Source organism: Mercenaria mercenaria, unplaced genomic scaffold, assembly GCF_021730395.1.
Source record: "Mercenaria mercenaria strain notata unplaced genomic scaffold, MADL_Memer_1 contig_4449, whole genome shotgun sequence".
Lineage (NCBI taxonomy): Eukaryota > Metazoa > Mollusca > Bivalvia > Venerida > Veneridae > Mercenaria > Mercenaria mercenaria.
Genome location: NW_026462677.1, coordinates 55,496 through 67,303, shown reverse-complemented (window position 1 = coordinate 67,303; position 11,808 = coordinate 55,496). Strand labels below are relative to the sequence as shown.

The following is an 11,808-nucleotide window of genomic DNA, read 5'->3' as shown; positions in this document are numbered from 1 at the left end:
CAGATACAAAGGATTTTAACTTGAAATGAAATAATTTGATTAAAGTTAATTTCTGTGTATATACTCCATTACGATTTGATAAAACAAATTGTGACTGAAATCGTTCCTTCTCCATCTCTGATTCATTTTGAAGTTTGGATGTTACTTGCGAAGACTCGTTTTGAACTGGTACAGAATCCCGGAACACTGTGTGAGTTAATTGCCCGCTTTTACCTAACTGAAATACTGATATAAAACGGCGTCAAAGCCCAAACAATATAAGCACAAAACTCAATTTCTAATTAGAAAAGTTCTGGTGCTGTATTATCGTTATAGTCATCCCGGTGATGTGAATTTTAGGCACATATACTTGAATGCACATATAAATTTTCATAGATGAACTGGGCATATGCTGGTATAAAATATGTGTGCATTCAGGCGCGTAGCGCTGCATAGGTGCGTCATCATGAAAAACTTTATAAAATCGTTAGAATGTAACTTTTATTATCGCGTGGGCAATGTAGATTTTAGACATATATAATTGCATGGCACATTTGAATATTCATTTATGCATTTTGTATCTACTGGTATAAAAATGGTATTTCAGAGGTGTTCAGAGATGTCGAAAAAAGGTGTTTTCATCGATAGGATTGTGTTGATACTAGTCCTTTACATTTTACATGTATACCATTACGTTACATGAACATAGACATAGATTCTACATCCGCCGGTATTGCATATTGTTCAGTACCGTAGAACATGTAGAAATATACAGCTTGAAACTTAATAAAATTTGACAGATAAGTTTTGAATAATAAAAAGAGACAAGTAATCTTAAAATAATATATAGAAAAATACCTATTTATATTGTGACCGTTACAACCACAAAGGCGTTCTGTTCTGAATTTTAAACACAGTTAGGTGTATGGTACATATCACTATTTAGAAATTAGTCTCAGGTATTCAGACCCGTTGCAACACAGGGCTGTACGAGTACGTTGAAAACGTTAAATAACATTTATTTTGAAAACTAGACTACAATTCAAACGTAACTGCATAAATGTTATAAACACACGTTCGTCTCTTCTGTGAAATGTTATTAGCACAGAAATTCGTAAACCGTGCCGACATGATTCTTTTATTTCTTTTTCGTAATGAAAATCGTACATGTATATGCAACTGAAAAACACTTTTTTAAATAGAAAAGAAGTGTAAAGGCCATCATGTTTCTGCATGGAATGCAAATAGATAAAAGATAAATCCCCATTCTCGGTGGTGCCTTTATTCATATTAATTAAAACTGGATCATCTAATAATTTTATTCTTAGAATGATGTGTGAAAATGGTATATATTATTATACAAAAAAATGTATTATGTAAAATATGAGTTAAATAGTAGAAATCAGCAAAACTTACGTGATGTTACTGGACATATCCAAACATATGATAGTTATCATTACGCATCACTGGACAAAAAGCTACATAATAAAAAATGTCAAATCATATCGATTTATGTCCGTACATGTATATGCTTAGCTGCAAGCAGAGTTAAATGTTTAATTGTAGTGATATTGTCGAAATGGCTGAAAAGGCATTGCTTGCAAAAGGGAAGCCGGTATGCTGGATATTGGTCACGAGTTGTTTTATACTTACCCTTATTAGTGTCAAATCAAACAACAGGACAAAATATATTTCAGTTAACGAAGAGCAAAATATGAATTGGACACTCTTAGTGACAGTTAACAATGGATATTTTGACTTTTTCAAAAACTGGATACATTTCTACAGAAGATTTAATTTTAACTATACGCTGATAGTCATAGCAGAAGACGATATTGTTTTCTTTAAACTACAAAAACTTGGTGGAAAATTAATAACGCTTGTAAGAGGTCGGCGAAATACTTCGAGTGAGGCTGTTGTGTTTGGAAGTCGAGCGTATGGTGAGCTGGCATCTGGACGCCCTAGCTATATGCTTAGATACCTGCAAAATGGAGTAAATATTGTGTACGCAGATTTAGATGCTGTCTGGTTACGAAACCCTTTCCCTTACTTCAACGGAAACTTTGAAATTTGGATGCCGTCTGACGGGCGGCCTGGGAATTTGTGTGCAGGATTGATGGCTATTAAAAGCAGCAAAGAAACTATAACGCTTATGCAGGAGTGGAAAGCTTCATTAAATAAACATCCTAAAGGTAACCAGTATGCATTCAATCAAGTTGTAAAATATTCACAAGTACGCTTAAAAACTCTAGATATGAACCTTTTTCCTTCGGGAAAACTATATTTTAAAAAATTCAATGACGAGCAAAGAAGGAAAGTTGTAATCGTTCATAATAATTGGATTAAAGGTCATCCGGCAAAATTACAACGCTTCAAAACATATAAGCTGTGGTTCTCTTAGTAAACAGTCAGTCAATCAGCTTCTGCCAGATACTACAAAAGGAACACGTATTTGAAATTAGATATGTCAAAAAAATATCAAAGCTGATGTGACTAGAAAACCGTCATCGAAAATTCGTATGATGTGTGCATGGGCTGTTGCCTGGTCGAACATGACATCACGATGAATATTTTGAATAATAAAGAACTAGATGTATATCAATTGGACACTTGTGACCCTACTTTCTTTACCTGTTCATGACCCTAAGTGAATTATTTTTAAAATATTATCATGCATATATTTTTTAATAGTTTATGTCTATTTATCTTTAACTCTACGACCCTTATTCTGGTCTGGTAAAGTAAAATCGGAAACAGGTGCACAACCACGCATGCTCTAATGGTTTATTGCTCCAAGGATCTTGGATTTGGTCCGAAATGCCGAACAAACTCTAGAGTTTTGCTAAAAATTATCAGGTACACAAATTCAAATGATGAATAATATTCCTATTATGTTTCATGACCATAGGTCAAATACGTGCGTCACAAACTTTAATGCCCTTTTATGCATTTTTTACTATGTCAAGAGCCATAACTCCGGGTACAAATCAAATATCTAACAAAACCCCAAGCGCACAAATGCTCAACAATGATTGTCTCATAACCCTAGGTTAATACTCTTTGAGATACTTGCGATACAAACTTTTAGGCCCTTATATGCATATCATTTTTGACTAAGTCAAGAATCCTAAATCTGGTCTTACTGTGTAAAATCATAATTAAAACAACAAGTGCACAACTTCACAACCTGTTAACTTTCATGGCTCTATGTCAAATACTTCTTAAGATATACACGACACAAATCTCCAAAAACGTTTGGCGGACACAAGTTATCAGAGAGCTAACGATACATTGTGGCAACTTTTTGCTCGAAAAATGAGTAAATTTATTTATGCACAAAATATTGAGTCCAAAGAAAAATCCAATACAACAGATGATTAGGTATCTCATCTAAATAGGTAAGGGAAACAACTACACTTAAAGAGAATTCCAACAGTTTTTTTCCTTTCATAGATTTTTTCAAATTCACATAATATGATAGGTCACCAGGCTTGTTTTTGTGAAAAAAATGTGTTTTGAATAAACCCACCGTTGCTGAAATTGCTAGCGACTTTTCAACATTTTCATAATTTTCTTTTTTATAAGAACCAACCAAAATATGCATCAAGGCAGCACAATAACATTTATTCTTTTAACAAATTTTATTATATACGTATTTGATATCATAGTCATATTTGTAATACTATTTTATTACTATAATGAAAATGAAAAAAAAATCTCGTTTCATATTCATTTTTGTGAACTTACAATGACAAATACTCATAGTAAAGAATACATTTTCAAATTTTGAAAAAAAACTGTTTCATAGAATTTTTTTCTTGTTTTTCCTTGTGTATTGATAATTGTATTGTGAACATAAAAGTGGCAAAAATGTATGGGTCACCGGACTAACTTTTATGTTAAGACCGCTTGAATACAACACCTCTTCGGACGAAAAATGGCGCGAACCTGACCAAATTGATTATGTCTGCTAGAAATTAAAACAAAAAAAGTTTTAAAAACTTTTAATCCTTTCTATAATTGAATACTAATTGATCTTAAAGGAGATATTGTCTTATCAATACAAAGTTAATTGTCTAACATTATATGAACAATACTGCTTTTGTACTAAAATGCGCCGTCAAAACACAGCCACAATTGGCAAAATGCATGATACATGTCAGGCATGATACATGTCAATACAACATACACCAGTATCAACATTTGATTACTAATAAAACTTATTAAAAATGTTATTTTATTCACTATTTCTCATATTTAAGATTGTCTGTCACATGGTTCAACAAATGTTGACTTCACTTCAATTTTCCATAGACAGTGTCGGCTGCGCAGAAAGATGCGCATAAAAAACTATAGGAATTCCCATTATTATGATAATTTTACTGACATTTGGTATAAGATGTCTGTTCCGCACAGTTACATGTTTTATCTAACCTTTGCGACAGTTAGGATAGTCACAGTGACAATAAGTTCATGTAAATACATTTTCTAGTCTTTAACCAAATAACCATACATTTATTTTACCCTCGTCTTGATTATGACGAAATATTCATTATTGGTGTTTAGCTCATTTTAGCTTACAGAGCTCAGACTGAGCTATTGCAATCGCTCATCGTCCGGTATCCGTCCGTCCGCCCACACTTTCCTTTAAACAACATCTCCTCTTAAACCACCAGATAAATTTTGATTATACTTCACAGGGATATTCCTTGGATGATCTTGAATTCCATGCAGAATTCTGGTTTCCATTGCAACCGAAAGGAACACATAAAACATCTTCTCGTCTAAAACCACAGGACCTAGGGCTTTGATATTTGTAGTATAACATCATCTAGTGGTTCTCTACCAACATTGATAAAATTATCCTCTAGGGTCAGATATGGCCCCGCCCCGGGGGTCACTTAGTTATAAATGAACTTATATAGGGAAACAAATTGTAAATCTTCTTGTCCAAAGCAACAGGGCCTGGAGCTTTGATATTTTGTATGCAACATCATCTAGTAGTCTCCTACTAAGTTTGTTCAAATTATCCCCCTAGGGTTAAATATTGCCCGCCCCAGGGGTTCACATGGTTAATATAGATTTATGTTGGGAAAACTTCGAAAATTGATGAATTTTATTTATAAAGTTGTAATTTTATGAAGGAGTTTTCTTCTTACCACTGTATTCTACATTAGGATTTTCGTTTCCAAGAAATCGGAACTCGCAGTATAAACTTTTTACCTCACCCAGGGGAGGTAACTCTAGTCAAGATGACAACGATATTCCCAAAACCGGAAGTCACATTTATACAATAAATACATGTGACTAACTGAGTAAATTCAGTTTTGTTTCTTTCCCCATAGAAAATGTTGAGGGGAGGATGGGAGGGTTATATTACAGTGGTAAGAAGAAAACTCCTTCATAAAATTACAACTTTATAAATAAAATTCATCAATTTTATTTCACTCGTTTTCTTCTTACCACTGTATTCTACATTAGGATAGATTTAAAAGCCTTACCTCTCAAGGATGGCTGGGAATTTTCTTTCTGTATTTCAGTTTCTTCAAACTTCACAGTACAAAAAAGGAATATGTACACACACCAAAAAAATTAATACACACTTATATATATATATAATGCACATCCAATCTATGAATGGTTGGGCACATCAGAGTTACTCTTTGTAACTGTTATTATTTACATACACATATAAACTTTGATATCATCCTGTAATAAAGTTAAAGACATTCACTGTAATTTCATTTTACTGTCTGTTCCAACTCGCAGAAACTAAAACTTTTCAAAATTCTTCCTATTTACAGCCTGACGAAAGAACATTCATATCCACATTCCTTAGATAAAACTTAGTGAAAGTTGATTCCCTTGACCAATCAGCGCAGTCAAGGATGCTCTTTACAGACGCTCCATTAAACAGTGCCCATGAAGGGCCAATAGCTCTAGTTGAGTGAGCCTTGACTTGGATTTTTTCTTCATATGCCATTTTGATTGTCTGAACAATCCAATTCGAAATAGTTTGTTTCGTAACTGGCTTATGTGGTTTAACATATGACAGAAATAACTTCACTTCATCTGTACCATCTGGAAGTTTTCGAAAAATGTCTGTTCTTTTCAGATAAAAATAAAGTGTCCTTTTTGGATCCAACTTCTTGTTGTCATTAAAACAAGGAACAAAAATCTTAGAACCTTGGTGAGATGGGCGATCCTGCTTGGAAAGTCCCTGTCTTAAAAATGTTATGCCTCTGCTCTGTATGTTTACATATCCTTCCCCAAGCCGGAGCGCTTGTAGGTCGGAGCACCTTCTGAACGTTGTGATACCTGTTAAAAATACACATTTAAGAGTTAAATGTTTTAAAGAAATATGTTTCAAAGGTTCAAAAGGGGGTTCTTGTAACATTCTAAGAACTTTTAGTAAATCCCATTCAGGAACAAGTCTCACTGTGGGTGGTCTCAAATCAAAAACACCCCTCAACAGCCTGATAATATCTGGGTGTTGACCAACTAAAACTTTGTCAACTGGGGGCAAAATTGAAGAAAGCATTGACATGTAGCCACAAATAGTTCTATACTGTAACCCCTTATGGAATAAATATGTAAGGAATTCTGCACAATCTGTTACAGAGGCATGATAGGGATTTTTACCCCGTTCAAGACACCAACTATGGTACTTGTTGAACTTGCAATCATAATCTGATCTTGTGCCTTTTCTCCAAGATGCTTTGAGTAATTCTGAAGCTTTCTTTGAAAAGCCTTTGTTTCTGAAGTGACTGTCGATAATGGCCATGCCACTAGATTGAAAATTTCTGGAGATGGGTGAAATATTTCTGTTTTTGGTTGATACAGAAGATTTTCGATCAGTGGTAGTCTCCTTGGGTAATCTATGAGCTTTTGGAGGAGACTTGTGTACCACGTGCGTCTTGGCCACTGGGGCGCTATCAGAATTATTTGGCATTGATAATTTGACATGTGTTCTAGAACTTTTGGTATCAAGCATATTGGAGGATAGGCATAAGCCCAAACATGTTGCCATGGAATTGACAGTGCATCCACAGCTAAAGCTCTTTGATGGGGAGTCCAAGTGCAGAAGACTGGAAGTTTGTGGTTGTCTGGTGACGCAAATAGGTCTATCTGGGGATAGCCCCATAACTTGAAAATTTTCTGAACAATCTGATTGTTCAGAGACCATTCTGAATGTCTGATTTTCGTTCTGGACAACTGATCTGCTAGAACATTGTGACATGAGGCAAGATGAGCTGCTTTTATTGATATTTGATTTTTGAGAGCACATTGCCAAAGGTCCCAAGTTCGACTGCAAAGTGATAGGGATTTTGTCCCCCCTTGTTTGTTCAGGTACTGTACTACTGTGGTATTGTCGCAACGTACTAGTACTTTTTGATTTTTCAGGATTGGTAGAAATCTGAGAAACATGCGATATACTGCTTCCAACTCCAAATAGTTGATGTGCAGTAATTTTTCTTTCTCCGACCAATTGCCCTGATAAATCTGATTGTTGACATGACCCCCAAACCCTGTTTTCGAGGCATCTGTTGTGACTGTTACTGAGGCCGACCACTGGTGTAACGATCGGCCTTTGGCCGTGTTGGTTCTTTGTAACCACCATGTTAAATGGTTCTTTAATGTTTGTGTTAAGGGAATTTGGAAGTCCAGACTGTGTATTTCCAATTTCTGAGTAGATGTAACTGAATTGGACGCATAAATAGTCTGGCATTGGGAATCAATTCTATGCAGGATGCCATTAATCCTAGTAAATGAAGGTAACTGTGTGCCGTGACCTGACCTTGTAATAGATTGTTCACTGCTTTTTCTAGATTCAGTAACCTTTCTAATGTTGGAAAGACTAGGCCTTGTTTCAGTTTGAAAAAAGCACCTATGTATGTTATTGTTTGAGTTGGAATCAAATCTGACTTTTCCAGATTTATTATGAAACCTAAGCGACATAGGAGTTCCAGGGTTGTATCTAAATCTTCGATCAATTTTGTTCGAAGTTGATTCATCCCAAGCCAATCGTCCAGATAGGAAATCAGACGAATGTTTTGCATGCGCAAGTAAACTGCTACTACTGCAGTTATTTTCGTGAATGCTCTTGGAGCTTGGCTTGGCCCAAAGCAAAGGGCTCTGAACTGATACGCTTTCCCCTTTACACAAAAACGAAGGAATTTGCGGTGTGTCGGATGGACTGGTATGTGAAAATATGCGTCTTTCAGATCGACCGAAAACGTCCAGTCTGCTACTTTCACTGTATTCAAGAGACTTACAATACTGTCCATTTTGAAGTGCTGCTTTAGCATATACTTGTTCAGAGGTCGAAGGTTTATCACTGGTCTGAGATCTCCTGTTTTCTTTGGAACCAGGAAAAGTGTACTGTAAAAACCTTGATGTTGTTCCATAAAAGGGACAGGTTCTATTGCATTTTTTTCTAATAAACTTTGAATTTCTTTTTCTAAAATAGGAAAAAGTTGAACATTTACACGAGTTTCTCTCAGACCAGTTTCTATTGGTGTCTGAACAAAATCGAATTTTAGACCGTTTTGAATTGTTGACAACACCCATCTGTCGTCTGTTATTTTTTCCCATTCTTTTATGAAAAATTTTAGGCGACCTCCAACAGGTATATGCTCTTTGCAAGCTAGAATCTTGCTGTCAGGAGCAATGCGGAATTTTGAAATCATTGTGAAAACTTACCATAGGCTTTCCAGTAAGTGTAGCTGAACGTCGTCCTGATGAGAACGAAGTCTTTGGTATTCTGGAAAAATTTGAGCTTCTAGGTTTATATTCAGATTCCAGACGTGGTCTTTTAACATACTCTCTTGGAGGTAAAGTGTTGCCTTTCCTCTTGTACTGGCTTGAGTAGCCGCTGTAACGAGAGCTAATATTTGGTAAAAGATCAGATAATTGTTTAGAAACTTCTTGTTTGCTCTTCAGTTTTTGATCAAACTCTGAACCAAATATACCATCACTTGCAAGAGGTAGAGACATAACAGTAGATGCGTAGTCTTTGTATTCACTAAGTCCTGTGTCATATAGGGCAGACTTTCTTCTTATAAGGTGGTGGAGAGCCCCTGATCTCCCAATTTGGTCAAGCGTTTTTGATGTGATAGCAAATAAATCACGTACATTTTGAACAGCACTGTCCACATTAGGATTTTTTTGAGAAAGTGTATCCAAAAGACTACCTAAAGCTTGTTGAGCGTAACAAGTAGTAATAAGCGCCATTCTTGAAGCAAGCTGACCTTGGAAAGCTAGTTTTTCTAAGGATTTCATATTTCTACCAAATAAAGACGGAGCATTCCCAAAAGCTGCCCAATGTCCATATCTCTTTGTCAATAGCACTTCTATTGTATTTTCAAGAGTAGGTACCTTGAACCAGTCTTCACACGATTCATGAATAGGAAATGACTGTTTGTAACTGTCCCGATAACAAGACATTTTAGATGGATCTGCTGAACGCCAAGATTGTTTCAAAATGTCAGTTTGATTCTTTTCTAAAACAAGACCAGCCTGCGATTTTGGTTTAGCAACTAAGGCATCATGTCCAAATTTTTTCCCTAAAGTATCTGGCTGTTCTAAAACTTCTTGAGATTTATGTTTGCCTGTAATATTTTGATATCTGCTAAATCTCTCAATTTCACCTTCTTCAGGCGAGTCGGACAACCCTGATTGGGAATGGCTAACCTTAGAGCTATTTTCTGACAAAATAGAACGATGTGGCGAGACAGACCTGCTAAATGACCCATCATGTAACATTTGTCTCATTTCATTATTGCCAGGTTGCAAACTCAACTCGTCAAAATCTCTGATTTGATACTGTTCATTTAAATCATTGTGCAAAGAAATTCTACCCGAAGTAGAATTGTTATTTTGATCTGTAGGGATTTGAGACTGTATTTTCTCGAATGTAGACAATAAAGTTGAAATCTTACCGTCCAGCTCGGCATACTGTGATTCACTTTTTTCAAATCTTGCTGAAATTTTGTTTTCTAAAGCCTCCACCAAAAGTGAGGCATCCGAGGTCGAGGATTTTACTGTACCTTCATGTGTATTTGATGATGAAGCTTTCGAGCTTTTTACTGTACCCTCATGCTGTGTATTTGATGATGAAGCTTTCACACTACCTTCAGGCTGTTTATTTGAAGATTTCTTTCGTCCTTTCCCAGTGGAAGACGATTTTATAGAACGGATCGATGCATTATCATCATCCGCTAACTTCTGTTTCACTTCTTTTTCTGGCATAATTGCAGAAAATACAAACAGACTAAGTCACTGAAAATGTTTAATGGCTAACAAAGTCCACAAAATTTTACCACACAGTGAAAAAATTTAACAAGAAAACACATCTGTTCCGATCTATCGCAGAAACAAAACTGAATTTACTCAGTTAGTCACATGTATTTATTGTATAAATGTGACTTCCGGTTTGGGAATATCGTTGTCATCTTGACTAGAGTTACCTCCCCTGGGTGAGGTAAAAAGTTTATACTGCGAGTTCCGATTTCTTGGAAACGAAAATCCTAATGTAGAATACAGTGGTAAGAAGAAAACGAGTGAAATAAAATCTTCTGGCCCAAAACCACATGGCCTAGGGTTTTGATAGTTGGCATATTACATCATATTAGGTATTATGCCCAAAATAGAGTACCTCCTTTTTGAAGAGTATTCAATTACTACTATAAACCTACTTTGGCTGCATTTTTCAGTGGGGGGTGAGGTCGGGGGCGTAAGTGCAAGCCCCACTGGAACCAATTTTTCCCCTTATTTTCCTTTTTCTTGTAAGTTTTTACTTGTTTCAAGTCTTATTATTGATTTATTGTAAACAAGTGGAAAATTTTCATTTAATACGCGATTTCTTGCTGTTCAAAGTGAATCTACCTCTTAAACAGAAGGGGTAGAGTTAGATATCTTTAAAAATACTGAGTTACATGCGGTAAAAGTTCTCTATTTTGCCTTCATTTTTTAGAAATGTAGGTAGGTTTTACTTCTGCCCCAAGGTTATTTTCGAATGAAGTGAGCAAATTTCAAAACAGACCCGCAGGATTCGACCTTAATTTTTTAATGTTGAAGTTAGATTTCTGTTTCATTAAATTCGTTTATTTGAGGCGCCCTTGAAAAAAAAATTGATAATTTCATTTTAAATTTTATAATCGTTTACGAATAGTTTTGATGTTTCTTTTATAAAAAATAATGGTATCATGAATTCTCTGCAAACGTTTTGGGTCACATGTTATATGAATTTTATAGCAACAAAACTTATATCATATTGCCCAGACTGTTTAATTATAATTACCTGATGATCGCAAGTGATTAATGCATTTGAATGTGACATTGACCTACTGACCTACTTTCTTATTTTGTTTATTTAAGATACAGCCTTGCTATTTGGATGAATAGTTTAGCTCATCACTCTTAAAACTGACTTTCAGTGACCATGAATGTAACCTACTGACCTACTTTCGTACTTTTAAGATACAGCCTTGAAATTTGGATGACATGTAGTTTTGCACATTGATCTTAAAACTGACTTCCAGTGACCATGAATGTGATCTACTGACCTAATTTCTTATTTTTTAAGATATAGCCTTGAAATTTGGATGACATGTAGTTTTGCACATCGATCTTAAAACTGACTTCCAGTGACCATGAATGTGATCTACTGACCTATGCATTTGTTTTTTTGAAATACAGTTTTAAATTTGGTCAAGTTAGCGATCCAGGGTCATCATGACCCTCTTTTGTCTTTTACTTTTTTCAAAACTAGCGTTGTCTATCTTATATTATATTCTAGAAAATAAAGAATTAACAAGAATAGTTTTG

At 35.3% G+C, this 11,808-nt stretch overlaps 2 protein-coding genes across 4 annotated transcripts; one reads left to right on the top strand and one right to left on the bottom strand.

Moving 5' to 3' along the window:
* The first annotated feature begins 1,693 nt into the window (after positions 1 to 1,693).
* Positions 1,694 to 2,380, top strand: LOC128553886 (uncharacterized). Its single transcript, XM_053535084.1, has one exon. It carries the CDS (start codon positions 1,694 to 1,696, stop codon positions 2,378 to 2,380), a length of 687 nt encoding a protein of 228 aa, XP_053391059.1.
* A 2,910-nt stretch (positions 2,381 to 5,290) lies between these two features.
* Positions 5,291 to 10,531, bottom strand: LOC123543076 (uncharacterized). 3 transcript variants are annotated; one of them, XM_053535083.1, is made up of 4 exons: positions 10,074 to 10,531; positions 9,921 to 10,028; positions 8,683 to 8,854; positions 5,295 to 6,297 (listed from the first exon to the last, which is right to left on the bottom strand). In XM_053535083.1, the coding sequence occupies exons 1-4, from the start codon at positions 10,228 to 10,230 to the stop codon at positions 6,159 to 6,161; spliced, it is 576 nt and encodes a 191-aa protein (XP_053391058.1). In that variant the 5' UTR covers positions 10,231 to 10,531; the 3' UTR covers positions 5,295 to 6,158. The 3 variants fall into 3 exon arrangements, with proteins under 3 accessions (XP_045185076.2, XP_053391058.1, XP_053391057.1); XM_053535082.1 differs by having other exon boundaries at positions 9,921 to 10,531; XM_045329141.2 differs by lacking the exons at positions 9,921 to 10,028; positions 10,074 to 10,531 and having other exon boundaries at positions 5,291 to 6,297; positions 8,683 to 9,905.
* Positions 10,532 to 11,808: the final 1,277 nt, after the last annotated feature.